The following is a 21,063-nucleotide window of genomic DNA, read 5'->3' on the forward strand; positions in this document are numbered from 1 at the left end:
ACTGTGTAATACCCCTTTCTCAGCTGCCTAACTGATTGGCTCTGGGAATTGCTGAGAAGCATGATGATCTGGTGCGTGCTTCTGCTCCAGAGCAAGGGGGAGCGAGGGGACCACCGTGAATCCACCAGCAGTGGGGAGGTGGGATGGGTAGCCCACTCATCTCTGATATAGAGAGGCGAATACCCATATGTCTAGCCCCTTTGAGGACATCAGCTTCCTAGCTCATAAATGGTTCAAATGATGGTTTGCTGGAAGTGCCTTGGGCCATAAAGGCAAAGGGACCCCTGACCATTAGGTCCAGTCGTGGCCGATTCTGGGGTTGCGGCGCTCATCTCGCTTTACTGGCCGAGGGAGCCAGTGTACAGCTGGTCATGTGGCCAGCATGACTAAGCCGCTTCTGGCAAACCAGAGCAGCGCACGGAAACGCCGTTTACCTTCCTGCCGGAGTGGTACCTATTTATCTACTTGCACTTTGATGTGCTTTCGAACTGCTAGGTTGGCAGGAGCAGGGACAGAGTGATGGGAGCTCACCCTGTCACGGGGATTCGAACCGCCGACCTTCTGATCGGCAAGTCCTAGGCTCTGTGGTTTAACCCACAGCGCTACCCGTGTCCGCCTTGGGCCATAGCAGAGTGTCAAAAAGGGTCTAACAAGATATTCAGATTTTGTGTCTGACACCACATATTTACAGAATCAGTTGCACGGAAAGGTGGGGAGAAATGAAAATATCCTTCCCTTACAAAGAAATGGGTTGATCCCACCAGTGGGAAGTGTTGTGATGTCAGAGGCTTTTTCCAGATAACATTTGAACATGTCATTAGTGCCCAAAACCTTACTTTGGAAGCGGCGTAACCTCCCCTAAGAAACCTACACGCATTCCTTTTTTCTTTGCCCCCGCCTGGATTTGTTGAGGTCTCAGGACACTCCCAAAATATTGCTATTACAAAACAAAAGGGATCCCGTGTCACCCAGCTGCCCTTTATAAAGCTGCGCAAAAATTGTAGGGAGCCTATCTGAGGATTCACTCTAAAGGAGAGGGAGACAAAGGCGAAGGGAGGAACAGATTAACGGATCGAGTTTCAGGTTTCAGCCACTAAGAAAGCAGAACCATGTGCCCGGTCACTCGCTGCAGCTTCCTGAGGTTCATCCTGCTGGCCGCGTGTGGCTGGAAGACAGCTACTGCTTTTCCCAACGCTTCGCCGCTACTCAACCAGAACTGGGGAAACACAGACAGACTCTTGCACCTGTACACGTCCACAGCAAGAAACAGCTTCCACCTGCAAATCAACTCCAATGGCCATGTGGATGGAAGTCCACACCAAACCGTTTACAGTAAGTACCACTGAAAGGTTGAGGGAAGGGGGAGATGTGTCTCTCAGTTTCTCATTTTTCCAATAATAAATTCAGTTCACCGCATTACTACGTTGCTTGCCTATTTTAAAAAATAAAGTCCTGGTGAAAATTTGCCAGCATTTTAATCTGCATTTCTCCCCATCCACACATTTCCCCAAGCAATTATGCCTAACACGATTCCTTTCTGTATGTTATTTTCATTTCATCTATGCATTCTTATGGAAACTAAACCCCTAACTGCTTTGGGGTTTTGTTCTTTGTTTCTTTTACAATCGAAAGGCATATGAACTTTACGAAATAAATTGATGACAACATAAGCATTTCCGTGCACGTTATTTGCTTGGGGAACTGTGTTGCAAAGTTTGGAGAAGTACGGATTGTGAAGGGGAGATTTCTTTTGAGTTTGCATATAGTTTGGTAAGGTGTGAATTGCAGAGGTTTGCAATAAAAATGTGACCTAAAACGACATTCCCCTCCATCCTGCCCTTCCAGAGGAAGAATGTTGGGAATTAACAAGGGAAAATGGGCTATCTTCATTTGCTGTTAGTGTCTTCCTAGAAGTATTATTGTGACAGCCGCATTATCCAGTCCACTATTAATCCCATTTTAGGTGGAGAAACATGAAGCCCAGGGCTGCTCTCTAGTCCTAATGTTTAATATGGAGCTTTAATATTTCAATATCTATAAAAGTGGCAGACTTATTACAAAGAGAACGTGCCCATGGTTTGTTTCCATTAAGAAAAACCAGAAACTGAGCTCTAATTAAAAGCACGATTCAGTCAAAAAATAAACATCAACTGCATCGTGCCTTAAATTTCAAATATATACAGAATCAGATTTATTCATTCCTTTCACTGCAGAGAAATTGAAGCACGGCTTTGCATACAGGACTGGGAGCGTTTCCTGGGCACGTCTACATTTTCCAAATTTTAGGGGAAATTAGAACCTATATTTTGTAAGTGGAAATATTCATTCCACAAGCGGGGACCCACGACAGAAAAGGGCTGTTCTCGTGTTGTCTCCAGACCAGGGGCCTTGGAGGAAATTGGTTTTCTAGATCCATTTCAACTGGGGTTTAGGCCTGGTTTTGACAGAAGGAAGCACACAAAGAAAAGCCCCAAAGGATGAGTGCAGGATCTGGGCCGGTTCATATCATGAGAGGCTTGGGTATTGCTGTCCTGAGCTATTTATGGCTTTATAACTCAAAACCAGCACTTTGAATTGGGCCCGGAAACTAATAGGCAGTCAGTGCAGTCGGGCCAGGATTGGTATAATAAGCTCAAACAATCGGTCTAGAAAGATACCATAGTTGATGGTATCAAAAGCCGCTGAGAGGCTGAGAATTAACAAGGAGACGTTTACCACGTCTCTCCAGACAGAGGTTCTCATACAAGGTGACCAAAGCAGGTTCTGTGCCAAAGCCAGACCTAAACCCCAATTGATATGGATCTAGAAGACCAGTTTCCTGCAAGACATCTGGATCAGGTCCACAACCACCTCCTCAGAAACCTTGCCCAAGAAGGGAATATTGGCAAATGACCAGTAGTTACTTAGATTTTCCAAATCTAGGGAAGCTTCTTGAAGAATGGTTTTACCATTTCAAGCATACACACATACACAGATTGGGGCAAAGGTATTGTTTAGGGGTTTTTGTTGGGGGTGGGAGTTGTTGATGTTAATTTTTTATATCTTTATTTTGGATCTTATGATTTATGTGAAAAAAATTCAATTTGGTTGTGTAACTCTATGTTCTGTTCATGACTACTTCTGTTACATTTATAGTTACGTAATTTTGCGTGTGTTATAAGCCGTCTTGAGCATGGTTTGAACTTTGGAAAGGCGGCATACAAATAAATGATTGATCCTTTGCTTTTCCACGGGGTCTAGCAAAAAGGGAGATGTGGCGTGAGGCCTCTTTAAGATCAATGAACCACTTGCCAGAGCAGGTGAAAAGTTTTTAATCAGCCAATCACTTTTTGCCTTAGCATTCTTTCGCTCGATATGTACGTTCATACTTATCTTTGGATAAGTGAATAATAATAATAATAATAATAATAATAATAATAATAATAACTTATACCCCACCCATCTGGCTGAGTTTTCCCAGCCACTCTGAGCAGCTCCCAATCAAGTGTTAAAAACAGTACAGCACTGAATATGAAAAACTTCCCTGAACAGGGCTGCCTTCAGATGTCTTTTAAAGATAGGATAGCTGCTTATTTCCTTCATATCTGAAGGGAGGGTGTTCCACAGGGTGGGCGCCACTACCGAGAAGGCCCTCTGCCTGATTACCTGTAACCTCACTTCTCGGAGGGAGGGAACTGCCAGAAGGCCCTCGGCGCTGGATCTCAGTGTCCGGGCAGAATGATGGGGGTGGAGACGCTCCTTCAGGTATACAGGACCGAGGCCGTTTAAGGTTTTAAAGGTTAGCACCAACACTTTGAATTGTGCTCGGAAACGTACTGGGAGCCAATGCAGATCTCTCAGGACTGGTGTTATGTGGTCTCGGTGGCCACTCCCAGTCACCAGTCTAGCTGCCACATTCTGGATTAATTGCAGTTTCCGGGTCACCTTCAAAGGTAGCCCCACATAGAGCGCATTGCAGTAGTCCAAGCGGGAGATAACTAGAGCATGCGCCACTCTGGTGAGACAGTCCACGGGCAGGTAGGGTCTCAGCCTGCGTACCAGGTGGAGCTGGTAGGCAGCCGCCCTGGACACAGAATTGACCTGCGCCTCCATGGACAGCTGTGAGTCCAAAATGACTCCCAGGCTGCACACCTGGTCCTTCAGAGGCACAGTTACCCCATTCAGGACCAGGGAGTCCTCCACACCCGCCCGCCCCCTGTCCCCCAAAAACAGTACTTCTGTCTTGTCAGGATTCAACCTCAATCTGTTAGCTGCCATCCATCCTCCAACCGCACTTATATGCTATATGCAGTTATATGCTGTATGGGAGACTTAGAATCATAGAATTGTAGAGTTGGGAGGGGCCATGAGGGTCATCTAGTTCAACCCCCTGCCATGCAGGAATCTTCTTGCGCAACGTGGGGCTCAAACCCACAACCCTGAGATTAAGAGTCTCCTGCTCTACCGACTGAGCTATCTCCAAAGCATCAGTCAGGACCAGACATTACAATGGTTGCCCTGCACTTGCAACATGTATAGCTTCCCAGTCATCAAAATACAATACAGTGGTACCTCGGGTTAAGTACTTATGGTAACTCATTCCAGAGGTCTGTTCTTAACCTGAAACTGTTCTTAACCTGAAGCACCACTTTAGCTAATGGAGCCTCATGCTGCCGCCGCGCCGCCAGAGCCCAATTTCTGCTCTTATCCTGCAGCAAAGTTCTTAACCAGAAGCACTATTTCTGGGTTAGCGGAGTGTGTAACCTGAAGCGTATGTAACCTGAAGCGTATGTAACCCGAGGTACCACTGTAGTTACAACCAAGCTGGTACTCCAGTGGCAACATGAATCTAGCTATCCAATTTATTCAAGCTATCCAAGTGTGTAACCAAGAACAGCTCATCCAGGGGCATCTTACCCATAGAGGCTAGTGGCGCAGAGCGCTGGGGCGCCAAGTTCTGGAGGGCACCAGGGCTGAACGCGGCACCTCCCAGCATCAACTCACAATCGTCACCTGCCTCCGCCATACAGTGCCGAAGCAGCGCCACACCAAGAGCCTCCATCTGCCGTGGCCACTGCTGCACGAAGTGGCCAGCTGAGCCGGGAGGCGCCGCGTCCAGCCCTCGCCTCTTCCCCTCTGGAGAAGCCACCCTCCAGCCGCTGCCCACCTCCTCCAGCCCCAACAGTGCCGTCCTCCCTAAAAAAACTCTGGGAAACAGGGGCGCGCCAGAGGGAGCTTTGAATCACGGCGCCGGATATGCTGAAGACGGCCCTGAGCTCATCTAAGCTCCCACAAAAGTGGCTGCTCTCCTCAGCACTCCCCTCTCACCAGGCAGCTAACACACTTATAATAATAATAATTTATTATTTTGTACCCCACCCATTTGGCTGGGTTTCCCCAGCCACTCTGGGCGGCCTCCACGAAAACCAAAAATACACTAATATGTCATACATTAAAAACGTCCCTGAACAGGGCTGCCTTAAGATGTCTTCTGAATGTCAGGTAGTTGTTTATCTCTTGTGACATCTGATGGGAGGGCGTTCCACAGGGCGGGCGCCACTACCGAGAAGGCCCTCTGCCTGGTTCCCTGTAGCTTTGCTTCTCGCAATGAGGGAACCGCCAGAAGGCCCTCGGCGCTGGACCTCAGCGTCCGGGCAGAATGATGGAGATGGAGACACTCCTTCAGGTATACTGGACCGAGGCCGTTTAGGGCTTTAAAGGTCAGCACCAACACTTCCTTAGACTTTGTCGTCAGGGGAGACCCATCATCTCCAGAAGAGCAGGAGGTGGTGCTGGGGCCTCATTGCTCCCTGCAGGGAATGACACCAAAGGAAGTTGGCTGGATCATACCCATTTCAAAAAAAATTATATGGGAGGCTTATAAAAGGAGAAAGCTTGCAAAACATGTAGCTAATGCAGGCAACACTGCCTGTTTATTCCAACACAAAGAGTATTTAAGGGCATAACTAGATAAGGCAACAGAGATCTGTGACTGGAGGCGGGGACTGCTGGGGCATTTCTCAAACTGCAGGGGACCTGCATGAAACGAGTGGATGTTCAACCTGAGTATGGCTATCAGCTATCTGATCTGAACCTTCCATGTTCTTCCTTATTTATTTACTTTGTCAAAATATATCTAGAACACACTTTCTTATAAATATTGCAAGAAGACACACAACCCAAGAATGCAATACGGTGGTAATCTAGTGCCACTGTCTTCTGCTCTGGTCAGACCTCACCTGGAGTACTGTGTCCAGTTCTGGGCACCACAGTTCAAGAAGGACACTGACAAACTGGAACGTGTCCAGAGGAGGGCAACCAAAATGGTCAAAGGCCTGGAAACGATGCCTTATGAGGAACGGCTAAGGGAGCTGGGCATGTTTAGCCTGGAGAAGAGGAGGTTAAGGGGTGATATGATAGCCATGTTCAAATATATAAAAGGATGTCACATAGAGGAGGAGGGAGAAAAGTTGTTTTCTGCTGCTCCAGAGAAGCGGACACGGAGCAATGGATCCAAACTACAAGAAAGAAGATTCCACCTAAACATTAGGAAGAACTTCCTGACAGTAAGAGCTGTTCGACAGTGGAATTTGCTGCCAAGGAGTGTGGTGGAGTCTCCTTCTTTGGAGGTCTTTAAGCAGAGGCTTGACAACCATATGTCAGGAGTGCTCTGATGGTGTTTCCTGCTTGGCAGGGGGTTGGACTCGATGGCCCTTGTGGTCTCTTCCAACTCTATGATTCTATGATTCTATGATTCTATGATTCTGTGTTGAACGGCTTGGCTCCGGAACAAATCGGCTCCCGAATGTTGCAAACTTGGAAGTGTTCCGGTTTTCAAACGTTTTTTGGAAGCTGAACGTTCAACGTGCCTTCTGCTTGAGTGCAGGAAGCTCCTGCAGCCAACTGGAAATCGCGCCTTGGCTTTCAGACAGACTCCCAGAACAGATTAAGTTTGACAACCAAGGTACCACTGTACTAAAAGCAACATAAATGCCAAACAGACCCTTAAAAGCAGGCTGAGTGTTTTATTTATTTCTTCTCAGGTGGAAGAAGCCGCCCTTTGTGGGCCATTTTTTCCATTCATTCATTCATTCATTCATACATAAAGGTAAAGGTAAAGGTACCCCTGCCCGTACGGGCCAGTCTTGACAGACTCTGGGGTTGTGCGCCCATCTCACTTAAGAGGCCAGGGGCCAGCGCTGTCCGGAGACACTTCCGGGTCACGTGGCCAGCGTGACATCGCTGCTCTGGCGAGCCAGAGCCGCACACGGAAACGCCGTTTACCTTCCCGCTGGTAAGCGGTCCCTATTTATCTACTTGCACCCGGAGGTGCTTTCGAACTGCTAGGTTGGCAGGCGCTGGGACCGAGCAGCGGGAGCGCACCCCGCCGCAGGGATTCGAACCGACGACCTTTCGATCGGCAAGTCCTAGGCGCTGAGGCTTTAACCCACAGCGCCACATACATTCAATTTGTATACTGCCTTTCATCTGAAGAACACAGGGCAGTTCATAACACATACCATCGACCCTATTGTGGGGAATGTTTTGTTGAGATGTCATTGGTGTGAATTGCTAGGGGTTTTTTGACAGGTAGGTGAGACCCTCCTCTCCAATCTTAGCACTTAAGAGATCTAGACTGACAATAGGTTTGGTTTGCTCAAAATGTCCTTATGGGCCAAATTCAGAGACCTGCCAGGACTAATTAGGGTGGAGATACAGAAACTCTGTGGGTTAAACCACAGAGCCTAGTACTTGCTGATCAGAAGGTCGGCGGTTGAATCCTCGTGACGGGGTGAGCTCCCATTGCTCAGACTCCCTGCTCCTGCCAACCTAATAGTTGGAAAGCACATCGAAGTGCAAGTAGATAAAAAGGTACCGCTCCAGCGGGAAGGTAAACGGCATTTCCGTGCGCTGCTCTGGTTCGCCAGAAGCGGCTTAGTCATGCTGGCCACATGACCCGGAAGCTGTACGCCGGCTCCCTCGGCCAATAAAGCGAGATGAGCGCCACAACCCCAGAGTCGGTCACGACTGGACCTAATGGTCAGGGGTCCCTTTACCCTTTACCTTTACAGAAGCTCCACATTGCTGTCCTATAGCCTTGGGGCTGTTCTGTTCTTCAGACGGTCTAGAGCTGGATGCTGATTAGGGGGTACATACTGAGTGCTCTGACTCCATAACCAAGTTGACTGATTGGCATCCGTCTGTCTCAGGAGACAATGGAGGAGTGTGCCTTTGGAAGTGAGGTCAAACTGTTGGCGGGTTACAGTGCCTGCTGTGGCTGTAGAGATGGGATGTAGGCGAGACATGTTTTGTTGCAGCCAGGGCAGAGGAAGGTGCCTGGATGTGCTGCTGCAAATGCACCATGGTGCTTATTCTCTCTGCGCTCTTCCCAGTGGTCATTTCTCTTCTGGTCACTGCTGTAGAAGCATGACTTGACTGCCTGTCTCCAGGCACTGCGGTCATCTGCAAGGCATTCCCACATGGCAGGGTTAATGCTGCCAGCCTTAATCTCACGTTTGCAGACATCTTTGTAACACAGAGTTGGTTTGCCAATTGGCCAGCTCCTCATACGGCACGTGGACAGAAGTATAGCATTACATATAAATATTAGCATACATATTGTAAACCAAATTCGAAATGAAGTGATAGCATGACAGAATACACTATCATTTCTTAGAACTTTCCTCTTCCGATTAAAATTGTGGGCAAGCTTTTTTGTCATACCTCAACTAAAAAAATGGAAGGGTTAGCCAGATAACTCTTAATACTTTGGGACTGGATCTTGCCCTATGGCCACCAGATGGTCATCTTTGGTTTACGGCATTAAATTATCTCCTAATGTTTAACCATTAAATTTCAGGTGCCCTGATGATCAAATCTGAAGGTGCAGGCTATGTGGTGATAAATGGCGTAAAAACTGGGCTCTTCCTCTGTATGGATATTAATGGCAATATCTTTGGATCGGTGAGTTCTCATATGAATTTTTCTGGCATCTTTCAAGTGGTGCCACATGCCACAACAGCCAAAGTGTGATTCTATAACTTGGAGATGCAATAAGCCAGTTCTGCTGCACTTCTAAGGAAACCATTGTCCTTTACCCTTTCGCTTATGCCTGGGATATCGTTTTCCTTCAGGCCCCTGCAGTTCTTACGAGACACAATGATTGACGAAGGGTGTCCCACATTTATTTCTGACTCCACAACACCACCGGCATGCCACACCTGTGCTACAGACAACACAGAGGGCTGCACAATTTGCCCTCTTCGGTTTGATATTGTGAAACCCTGGGCTATACATAACTGTGAGGCTGTTAACCTAAGAATAGGTAAAGGTAAAGGGACCCCTGACCATTAGGTCCAGCCGTGACCGACTCTGGGGTTGCGACACTCATCTCGCTTTATTGGCTGAGGGAGCCGGCGTACAGCTTCCGGGTCATGTGGCCAGCATGACTAAGCTGCTTCTGGCGAACCAGAGCAGCGCACGGAAACGCCGTTTACCTTCCCGCTGGAGCGGTACCTTTTTATCTACTTGCACTTTGATGTGCTTTTGAACTGCTAGGTTGGCAGGAGCACGGACTGAGCAACGGGAGCTTACCTTATCACAGGACATATAACCATTTGATAAAGCTTAGTTATCACACTTTAAAAAAAAAGATTTCATCACTTCCTTGGAATTCTGATTCCCCCCCCCCCCACCCAACATTATTTGTTTTGAATGTGGTATTTTTCTTTGCAGAATCTGGATTTATTTTTTATTTTGTGTTATTTTTGGTAAAGGTAGAAGGGTTATCACTTGGAGAAAAAAATCAGTAAAAACAAAGAACCATTGACTATGCAATGGGAAAGACTAATAACTCACGAGTTCAAATGTTTTAGATGTGAATGTTTTGGAAGGTACCAAACATCTCACAAGCTGTAATCTGTCAAATAGTAACACTGTTATCTATAAAATACTGCCAATGCTAATTCCATTGCACATGCAATTAAAAATACTAAAATATAAAATGTTGAAATCAAGTATCGTAAAGACATTTAGACATACCAAATATGTGGTAAGAACCCGGACACCATTCAACATCTGTAGCAGAGAATTTTGATGAGCATTTCCCACTCAAATTTTAATACTGTTCTGATTGTGGTTCTTGTTTCTTCCTTCAGCACTTCTTCAGTTATGAGGACTGCACTTTCAGACATTGGACCCTGGAAAATGGCTATGATGTCTACCAGTCTCCCAAGTACAACTATCTCATCAGCCTAGGAAAAGCTAAGCAACCTTTATTCCCCGGTATGAATCCACCACCGTACTCCCAATTCTTGGCCAGAAGGAACGAAATTCCTTTAGTCCAATTCAACACACCAAAACCTAGTAGACATACGAGGAATGCGAGTGCCGATCCCTGTGGCAGTATCATATCAGCCGGAAACATCTCTGACAACCCAAAGGCACAATCATCCACATATCATGATGTAGATGATTCACATGCCGAAAATGGAGACCCCAACGGTGCAACGTTCAGCAGGTGGTTTTCAAGCCCTAGGACTGATATCAAAACCTGAACCACTTTCTAACAGTAACCTGTTTTCTGTCCTGATGCGGACATAATCTGAACAATTATTTTAAAGTATTTGAAAAAATGCTTTAGGACACTGATAACAGTTCACAGTATCAGTTTAGAATAAGGGTTTAAGAAATAATTTATATATTTTTTTTAATTCTGGAATGTTTAGGCGTTTTTGTCTATAAAAAAAAAAAACCTTGGCAACTTTTGGGGTTTTACATTTTGAAATATGGCAACTCGAGGCTAAACAGTACTGAATCAGAATAACCCATGGTCTGACAATATAAGGCAGCTTCATGTTGAGAACTTGCCTTGGAAACAGCCATAACTCAAACACATGCCTAGCACTTAGAAGGCATAATTTTGTAATGTCCAGTATCCCCAAGAGTTGTTGCCTGACAGGTAGATAGATATAGCATGGGGTAAGATGGACCAATGGTCTGATCCTGTGTAAAATACATCACTTGTTTTCCTCCCTTACTTCTCTCCTCTACTATGCTGCAACTTTTACTACCAATTGTGCACTGTGTTTAACCATCACTTAATAAGAGCAGAATAGGTAAAAGGTAAAGGGACCCCTGACCATTAGGTCCAGTCGTGGCCGACTCTGGGGTTGCGGCACTCATCTCGCTTTATTGGCCGAGCGTACAGCTTCTGGGTCATGTGGCCAGCATGACTAAGCCGCTTCTGGCGAACCAGAGCAGCGCACGGAAACGCCGTTTACCTTCCCGCCAGAGCGGTACCTATTTATCTACTTGCACTTTAACGTGCTTTCAAACTGCTAGGTTGGCAGGAGCAGGGATTGAGCAACGGGAGCTCACCCCGTCGCGGGGATTCAAACTGCTGACCTTCTGATAGGCAAGTCCTAGGCTCTGTGGTTTAACCCACAGCGCCACCAGCGTCCCTTGATTAAGAGCAGAATACAGTATAACAAATATGAATATGCTTCTCTCCTGCGGAAATCATTGCCATAATGTAAGGGATTATTTGAATATTCCCACAGGAAATGAAGCAGTGTAAGCGTGGCAGATTGGCTACTAAACCATTATAGTCTGAAACGGACCAAAACTTGGAACAACTTCAGCCACAGCTGAATCGGAACCAGGAAACATAGCAAATTGACTGCCTGGTTCTGTCTGCAAGGACCAAATTTTTCTTGACTGAAGCTGTGGGTGAATATATAAGCCATAGAAGCCATGGATGAGGAAAATAGAAATAAACATCTGTCTGGGGTTTTAATAATACTTGGCATGTGTATTGGGGGGGGGGGGCAGAGATACCAAGCAAATACATTTGTTTCAGCCCTAATGTTTTTGTAGCCTTTCAAGCTCTGATAATCCTTTACATAATCCTGCTGAGCTCTAAGAAACGAGCCAAGCTACATGATCAGCAGAATTATATGCCAGAGCTCTTAGTGGAGACAGTATCACTTCAGACTGCAAGTTAAAAATTACATGTTTGAATGTTCATCCACCATTTAAAATCTGTTAACATATCCCTTGCTCTTTGACTTATAGCCAACTGTCATACTTGAAGCAGAAACACTGAAATCTGTAGACTTTAGTCAAGTCCACATATTTCTGTGGGCAGGCTCCTGAGTGGGACTTAATTGGATGCCACCCTTTATATAAGTGAAACAAACCCAGAACCTCCACATTTGATGTACACATTTTGTCCATCTCTGCAAAAGCTGCCCCAGCAGCTCCCATGGGTTGCTTCAAGACTTCAAGCTGATTCTCTTCCTTTCTTCAAATCTCTTGAAAGTGCAAGTAGGAAAATAAACCTACAATACGCTGGAGAGATTTCACACTTTTCCTTTGTTGTTGTTGTTGTTGTTTAGTCGTTTAGTCGTGTCCGACTCTTTGTGACCCCCTGGACCAGAGCACGCCAGGCACTTCTGTCTTCCACTGCCTCCTGCAGTTTGGTCAAACTCATGTTGGTAGCTTCGAGAACACTATCCAACCATCTCGCCCCTTCTCCTTGTGCCCTCCATCTTTCCCAACATCAGGGTCTTTTCCAGGGAGTCTTCTCTTCTCATGAGGTGGCCAAAGTCTTGGAGCCTCAGCTTCAGGATCTGTCCTTCCAGTGAGCACTCTTAGTTAATTTCCTTCAGAATGGAGAGGTTTGATCTTCTTGCAGTCCATGGGACTCTCAAGAGTCTCCTCCAGCACCATAATTCAAAAGCATCAATTCTTCAGTGATCAGCCTACTTTATGGTCCAGCTCTCACTTCCATAGATCACTACTGGGAAAACCATAGCTTTTACTATACGGACCTTTGTTGGCAAGGTGATGTCTCTACTTTTTAAGATGCTGTCTAGGTTTGTCATTCCTTTTCTCCCAAGAAGCAGGCGTCTTTTAATTTCGTGGCTGCTGTCACCATCTGCAGTGATCATGGAGCCCAAGAAAGTAAAATCTCTCACTGCCTCCATTTCTTCCCCTTCTATTAGCACACTATAATGACCTATAGTGCTTTTCAGAATGGCTTTTTGTTTGCACTGAACTCTGAACTCTTCAAGATACTAGACCTTATTAATAACGAGACAATTGTGCTGACCTGTTCTTAGGATAAGGGTGCCAGACAATCATGGTCATATTTACTCAGAAGTAGGTCCCACCATAGTCATTGAAATTTACTCCCACAGAAGTATGTGTGATTGTGGCCCCAATGCTGAGTTCTAAGGAAACATTGATATTATACTGTCAATTAACTAAGCCGCAGGACTGGCTCCCTGCCTAGCACTATTAAGATGGTATACAGAAGATGTATGCTTTCCCTGTTATGAATGATTATTTCCCACACTATTAAAACTACAGGACTCTTACGTCACTGGAAAATGTAAAATGGCTTTCTCCATAGTTGGATATCCCCAATCCCAAACAACAAGGGAATTGTTGAAAAAAGAGCCCCTGGATGTTTCCTAGCTAATAGGGAAAATGTGGTTTAATGCATTTTATGTTGTTCTATTTATTTATTTATTTGAATTCTTTACCGCATTTAAGAGTATTTATTAATATTTATAATGATTATGTATACCCACCATTTCCAATTTGTAATGAAAATGCAAATAAACTTTCTGAGAAATAAATCATGCCTTGTTTGGTTTTTTCCTCCTGTGGTTTAAAAATGCCCCTTTCCAAGCCTATCCAACGTAATGATTCCTAAGCTGTGAGCCAGGGCATCTAACTGGACCACAAGAATTAAGTTAACTGAAAGGTCCTGGGGTCACGGGCACACCATACATTTAAAGCATTGAAAGTACATCATGGGTACGTAAAGTGGTATCTTAGTGGTGCACTGGCTCCCGGTGGAGTACAGGATCAGGTTCAAGGTGCTGGTTTTAACCTTTAAAGCCCTATATGGCCTAGGACCCTTGTACCTACGGGACCGTCTCTCCTGGTATGTCCCACGAAGGACCTTACGGTCTTCAAATAAAAACATCTTGGAGGTCCCGGGCCACACGGAGGTTAGGCTGGCCTCAACCAGAGCCAGGGCTTTTTCGGCCGTGGCCCCGATCTGGTGGAACGCTCTGTCACAAGAGACTAGGGCCCTGCGGGACTTGACATCCTTCCGCAGGGCCTGCAAGTCAGAGCTGTTCCACCAGGCCTTTGGCCAAGGAACAGTCTGACCCCCTCCTTTGGTAATCCTCACAGAACTCTAGCCCAATGGTTGCCATTAATTTGATTTTGAATTGATTTTAGAATGAATTGATTTTAGAATGCATTTCAATTACGGTAATTGATTGTGATTTTATGTAAACTGTGCTACTTTTATTGTTGCTAGCCGCTCTGAGCCCGGCTTCGCCTGGGGAGGGCGGGATATAAATAAATTATTATTATTAAATATATAATATGAACATGGCCTTGTAAGCCTAGCAATTAAGGAAGCTATCCTTTACAGGGACGCAGGTGGCGAAGGGACGCAGGTGGCGCTGTGGGTTAAAGCCTCAGCGCCTAGGACTTGCCGATCGAAAGGTCGGCGGTTCGAATCCCTGCGGCGGGGTGCGCTCCCGCTGCTCAGTCCCAGCGCCTGCCAACCTAGCAGTTCGAAAGCACCTCCGGGTGCAAGTAGATAAATAGGGACCGCTTACCAGCGGGAAGGTAAACGGCGTTTCCGTGTGCGGCTCTGGCTCGCCAGAGCAGCGATGTCACGCTGGCCACGTGACCCGGAAGTGTCTCCGGACAGCGCTGGCCCCTGGCCTCTTAAGTGAGATGGGCGCACAACCCCAGAGTCTGTCAAGACTGGCCCGTACAGGCAGGGGTACCTTTACCTTTACCTTTTATCCTTTACATCTTTGCATCATGTCCCTCACTGGCCTTGATACCTTCTAACCAGCTGTTACTGGTGACGGGCAATTCTGTTCTTTCTACACTTGGAGTCACAGGAGCGATGCATCACTCCTGAAGAAGCCAAATTTCTGAGAGACACAGATCTGGGTTTGACTCCTTGCATGTACCTGCATGTTCTAGTACTGATCCAGCCTGAGTCCTGCCTAACCTCTATAAAGTAAAGGTGGGGAGACAAAGCATAGCAGGAATGGACAGGAACTCTTCCACCCAATCTGTTACTTTAACACACCCTAACTGTATTCCAGACATTTTTCTCGTGTGAGGGGTTACTTCCAGTTTCAGAGTCAAACTGTAGATCAGCTACAACCTTCTATATAGCAAAAAGTGCAGGCAAAGCCCAACTCCCTACCATGTCTGAACTTTCTCTCAGGTTAGTACTAGAGATGGGACGGTCTGGGGGGGGGGACCCAGAAAAATTGGGGAAAACCCAAGCTTTTCCCCAGTTTTTCCCAAAGCCTTTTTTTTCTTGAAAAATTTTTTAAAAGAAAGTTTGATATAGTTGGAATATTTTACACACTTTTTTCAATTTTTCTGGGGGAAAATGGCTTTGGGGGGAAATGGGGACGGGACGGGTTCCCCCCCCCCATTTCCCCCCCAGGCCTTCCCATCTCTAGTTAGTATTGATCCTACAACAGCAGCCTATAACTAGTCCTAATGATTTTCTATCCTATATACATAAAAATGTAATGCTGTCATCAGGCAGCCCCCATTGGAGGATTTGTGGCACTGCATCACAATCCTGGATTTGCACAAAGTCAGGGTGACATAAGGGAGTAAAAGAGAATGCAACCTGTGGGCATGGCATGGGAATGAGAAGGGAGAGAGACTGATGCAGAGGGGGATAGTGGTTTTAAATAACAGCAGAGGTTTGAATCAGCAGGAACGGAGAAAACTGGGAGGGGAAAAGTAACAATCTTAAACAGTGGCAGAGGTCTGAGTAGAACGAGCAAGTGGTGATGGCAGTTTAAAGCAAGGTTTGAGGACCCTGGGAAGGGAGCTGGGTTCTGTTGTATTAATCAACTTTCTGTGTTGTACCCATCTCTGCTATTTCTCCTTTTTAAAACTGGTTGATCTCTCTGCTCCACTTTACTCAAATGTCTGTTGTTGGGTGAACGGTGAAAAATGAGAAACACTGAAGGGGGGGGGGGGGGAGCTGACCAATGAGGAATTTATCAGCAAATGGCAGAAAACCATGGCTAAAAAAGCCACCTCTATCTGTCTGTCGCCCCCCCCCCAACTGTATTACCTGGGTTATGAAGGCGCCCAAAAGATGTTAAAGCAAAGATTATGGGATAACGCACACAGTGACTTGCGATCTCGATCACACGCAGCCTGTAGTCCGCTGGCAGTAGGAGTACAATATGGGCATGTCTTTAAGTTAACATCTTACATTAAAAACCTGACAGTACCAAACTATCGAAGGCTTTTCACCAAAGCCAGACTAAACGTCTTTCCTTCTGCAGTGTTGGATGGCAGGTTGAGAGGAGTTCCCTACCAGGACAGACTTTGCTCGTGTGCTCAAGACATTGATTCCATAAAACATATTTTGTTGCACTCTGCAAAATACGAGCAAGCCAGGGCTGATCTGATACTACCCTTGGTGGTACCTTTCCCGGGAAAATCAGAGGCTCACTATGTCAGGTTCCTATTGGAAAACCAGACAAATGCTAGAACATTAGCAGTGGCAAAGTTTATATCGGTGGTTGCAAGAACCAATGATCCCTATATTCTGAACAAAATGCTTGTTTAACCTGGAGGTAGGCTGTATGAATTGTGTATTGCTTTGTAACGATTTGTTGGGTCTCTGGACTGTAATAAAGATTATTGTTGTTGTTGTTTAAACTTCTCCCTCCTCCATGGCTCAGCGGCATCATGTGAGAGAGATAAAGGATGCAGAGCCCTCAAATATTCCATAATACCTTCCCACAATCATGGATTTCACTCTTGGTACTGTGTGTCGCCTATAACAGGAAGTTCCAGATTCAATGTAGAACAGATACTTTATTAACAAGCAAACATCCATACATGTACAATATTGAAAAGTTGAACTTAACATTCTCTGATTGAGCTGACAGCCTTAAGAGTCTATTCAACTTAAAGATACATACATACATACATACATCAGCTTGGAGTGCATGTGCCAAGGGGACTGCAGAATAGAGGAGAGGGGGAGGCACAGAACTGGAGGTGGTCTGTGAGCAAGGAGGAGGGAAGGGAAAAGGAGTGAAGGTGCCAATGGTGTGTGAAAAGGGGGCTGCACACTAGAAGAGCGGATGTGTGTAAAAGAGTTGAGAAAAGCAAGAGGAAGGAAAAAGTCAGTGCAAAGGGAGTTATAAAAAAGGGGGAAGTGGGGCTGAAGTCGAAAACAGCGACATGAAGGGGTCTGAAGAATAGGAAGGGATGCAGGCTTCGTATTTGGGTGGAAGGTGAAAAAGGCGCTTAGCTGCAATGTGTGGGCATTGTTTGTGTGCAGGGGGGCTGCACAAAAGGAGCAGGGACGGTGCAAAGTAGGACTGTAGAAGAGAAGAATTGGCTTCAGAAGGCGAATGGTTGGGTGAATAATGAGCTCCCTAGTTGCATGGGGTGGGAAGGGTAATCTCTAGGGAGCTGATATCGGGGGAATGGCAGGGGGTTGACAAGCAGTGTGTATGTGTGCGTGTAAAATTCCTTAGACTTGATTCCTATTTCTGTGGGTCTCATCCATGCAAATGGAGATATTGAAATTATGGTATTTCCACGGGAGCGGGAGGACTGAAATTTGGTATACTTGTAGTCCAAAAGCGGAACACTTTTCGGACCTCTCCCTAGAAGGGGACTTGCTGTGTACACCAGAATGTGCAGCCCACACGGCAAACTGAAATTTAACACACACATCTCCTGAAACACACTGGTTATATCAAAAAAGACTGAAAGAGGACATTTCTACATCTCCCTTAAAATGAGAAGCATGATTTTTATCTCCCAGTATAGGGCAAAATGCATGCTCCTTTACTAGAAAGGGGATATCTGAGACATGCCAATTGTAAGTCAGATAAATTTAATTCAGATTTTCATTTGCTCTTCGAGGTGGGGGCGTGCCATGAAGTTGGAATAATGCCCTCTCAATGAGGCATTACTGACTGCTGTCAATGGGACAGCGCTATTTTGATTAAATTAACAAAAATCTTTGGGTTTAACATGTTGTGTTAAATGCTTTCCATGTCAACTGCGCACTTAACAGGTGAATCATTTAGACAACACTGATATGTTTTGGTATCATATAATGCGCTGTGGTTAGTTGCAACCCTAATTCATAACTTCTTCCATCTTTTTTCAAAAATGCATTCGTTGCTACAGCTAGAAAAGCAGTGGTAGCCAGCAGAAGTTGACAAACCCATAAAGGATGGAGAAACCTGCTTAGGGAAAGGAGATGGCAACTCTTATTTCAAACCTTATTTCGCTTAATAAATGAGCTGTTTGTATCTGGGCCACTGGAAGAGCAATGAAGTGCTTCACTAAACTTCTCCCGCCACCCCCACCCCCCCACTGATAGGAGGTAGTCATGTAAACACCTTTGCTATCATCTTTGCTATCATAGAGAAAAGGAGCCTAAAGGATATAGCATTATGTGTCAGGTGCTCTACACTAAGATGCAACATTGGGGGAAATTTGCTGGGTCCACTGGTGTGAACTATCCAAGACAACTGCTTGCAGAGGAAAGAGGATGTATTCTCTCCACTGTGTGTAGGCCCTGGTGTCGATTGGGGCTGGTGGGGTAGACAGGAGGTGGCATAGGGGGCACTTGAGCTCTAAGAGAAAGGAAGTCCTTTTCGCCCAGCCCAGCCACCAAAAGGTCTTCTCATGGCTCCCTGCCCCTACTTTAAACCAAAGCAAGCGACAAACCTGCTTTCTGCTGACCTACTCCTTCCACTGTTTACCACCTTGGATACGAGTTAGCATTGCCTAAACTTCTCCCAGCTTCTCTGTCTCAGAACAGAACTTCGGAGGCAGCAGTGACTGGTTGGAAGCACTCAGAATGAACTACGACTGGTCCTGGGACACTAAATTGGGGGGGGGGGATTGGAGAGCTTGCAGTGGATTGGGTGTGGCACTGGTCTGTTTTCAAAAAGTGCACTAATGCTCTTTTGCTCTTGGGCTGGCAACTGGCCCTAGAGGTCTCCAGTTAATCCTTTGTATATAATACACCCACCTAATCTCTGCAGCCTGCAACTTCATCTAATGTTAGTTGTGACAAGCAACATGTCAAGATCACATTACATAACCATCAGATTCCAAAAACACATGAGGACATTATGCATTGTTACCAACTCTGTTCCGGGATCTGCTACAGGAAGAAAGCAATTTGGGGTGGGGGAGTAGCTCTTTATCAAAGGCAAGGCAACCAGAACATCTCCGACGCTGGGCAGGAGTTGTTGTTCTTCCAGACAAGAGGAACTTGTGCTGGAGCTTTCTTTTCCCTCTTCCCTCCCCTTACTTTTTCCTCGTGTATCATGTCTTTTTAGATTCTGAGCCCGAAGACAGGGACTGTCTCAATACTGATTTTTGCCATTCTGAGAGCCTTTCTGACAAAAGGCCAGGGCGTGAACGTCTTAAAGTGAGTTAGTACAAAATAAAATGAAATCCAATCATTTACTTAGTTATACAAATTAAATGTTCACACAGCAGAGGAAAAATGCATGCTCAAGGGCATCAGAATGGCACGGCTCTCTGTAGAACTGGGCTACGCATCTGAGTGCTACAGTGAACAAGTTGCTGTGAGCCACACGTATCCAGGTTTAGCCATTTTAAGTCTTCATGCAGCAGAAATAAGAACAGGGCAGTGGGAGGAAATACGAGGCCCCCGCTCCATGTTTGCTCATGCTCCTTCATGCATATTGAAACAAGCAGCCATGTTTAGAATGGGGTCAAAATGGCTCCAGAGGGTGAATCTTGCTTTGCAGAAGAGCCACCACTGACAAATAATCCTCTGGTAAATACATGGGGTAACCGTATAGAGTTCTCTGTGCACAAATAGAATGTTTTCAGTTAATACTGCAGCACTTGCTAAAACGTTAAGGTAATTTCAGCCGCGTATATGAGTAACCAAGTGCTCCTTTCCATTTATGCAATACTGGGCTGTATGGCATGCTACCAATAAGCAGTTGCTACAAACTTTCCAAACTGAATCAACTCCATTTTTTCCCTCCTGAGTAAGAAGACCTTTGCCTTCCAACAGGCTAGTCCACTAAAATACTTTCAAAGAAAATATGCTTTTACAGACTGCATACATAAGCTTTGTGATTTTAATGTTTCAGAGCTCCATGTTCCCAGCCATCATCTTCTCGCCTAAATGATCATCTCTATTAAGAAAGACGCAGTGGATTTTAGGTTTACTGTCCTCTCTCATCTCTAGGGTTATATTGAACCGACTAATTCCAGTATTAGGACTCACAGAAGACAGCTCAGTCTTTGACAAAGCGCTTGGCAAAGTGCACGCCAGGTCGGAAATGAAATAGCCCACCCAGCTTCTCATGAATGCCCCATGACTCACAACCAGTATGTTGGCATCCAGTATTTCAGCACCTCGGTCGGAATTAAATTCCAGTCTGCTATGGTGGTTGGTCAATGAGCTGGTAGAACTTCTGCCTGCCATTTCTGTGCTACTTCCTTCTGCTTCAGCTTTATTTTCTGGACATGCTTCTTGGGCAACAAGACAGCAAAGGTGTTCAAAAAAATCCTTGCCACGTGCTTTTACCTAATGCAAGGGGGAAAGGACAGTGTAAAGTGGTTGCAAATTATTTCAAAAACGCTTTACCTTATTAAGGGGCACTGTTTGCTTCTTTTGTGCCAGCCGTATATCACCTGTCCCTCCTTCCTTCTTTTTAAAAGTTAACTTAAAAAACAAGCGAACTTTTCTCTCAGGGTGGCTGGTTGCACTACAACACACAGTGCCAGCCACATGCAATCTTAAGTTGCTTTCTAGTTGTGGCACATGTTGTATTGCTCTACGGTTACTTCCTGCAGCCAATCAGAAGCCGCGCTTTGGTTTCCGAACGTTTATGGAAGTCAAACGGACTTCCAAAACGAATACTGTTCAACTTCCAAGGTACGACTGTATTGACTTGCATACAAAAGAGTGAAAAACATGCACACAAACCATAAAAGGGACCTTGTGGGGTGACTTTCTGTATATGATAG

The 21,063-nt window shown here is 45.7% G+C and overlaps 2 protein-coding genes across 4 annotated transcripts in view; one reads left to right on the plus strand and one right to left on the minus strand.

Annotated features, from left to right (window-relative positions):
* TIGAR (TP53 induced glycolysis regulatory phosphatase) overlaps positions 1-21,063 on the minus strand; it is a 31,413-nt gene that overhangs the window by 463 nt on the left and 9,887 nt on the right. Inside the window, exons 6-7 of one of the 3 annotated variants that reach the window (XM_079975476.1) lie at positions 20,417-20,620; positions 16,868-19,886 (exon numbers count right to left, since the gene is read on the minus strand). In XM_079975476.1, the coding sequence (XP_079831602.1) occupies positions 19,791-19,886; positions 20,417-20,620 (300 nt within the window). In that variant the 3' untranslated portion in view covers positions 16,868-19,790. Of the gene's footprint in view, positions 1-16,867; positions 20,621-21,063 lie in introns of those variants that run through there. The other 2 variants (XM_079975477.1, XM_079975475.1) reach the window with 2 other exon arrangements.
* On the plus strand, positions 653-11,849 carry FGF23 (fibroblast growth factor 23). The gene is made up of 3 exons (XM_079975498.1): positions 653-1,332; positions 8,840-8,943; positions 10,137-11,849. The coding sequence occupies exons 1-3, from the start codon at positions 1,110-1,112 to the stop codon at positions 10,533-10,535; spliced, it is 726 nt and encodes a 241-aa protein (XP_079831624.1). The 5' UTR covers positions 653-1,109; the 3' UTR covers positions 10,536-11,849.

The sequence above is a fragment of the Podarcis cretensis genome, assembly GCF_951804945.1.
Source record: "Podarcis cretensis genome assembly, chromosome: 5".
In the NCBI taxonomy this organism is placed as follows: Eukaryota; Metazoa; Chordata; class Lepidosauria; order Squamata; family Lacertidae; genus Podarcis; species Podarcis cretensis.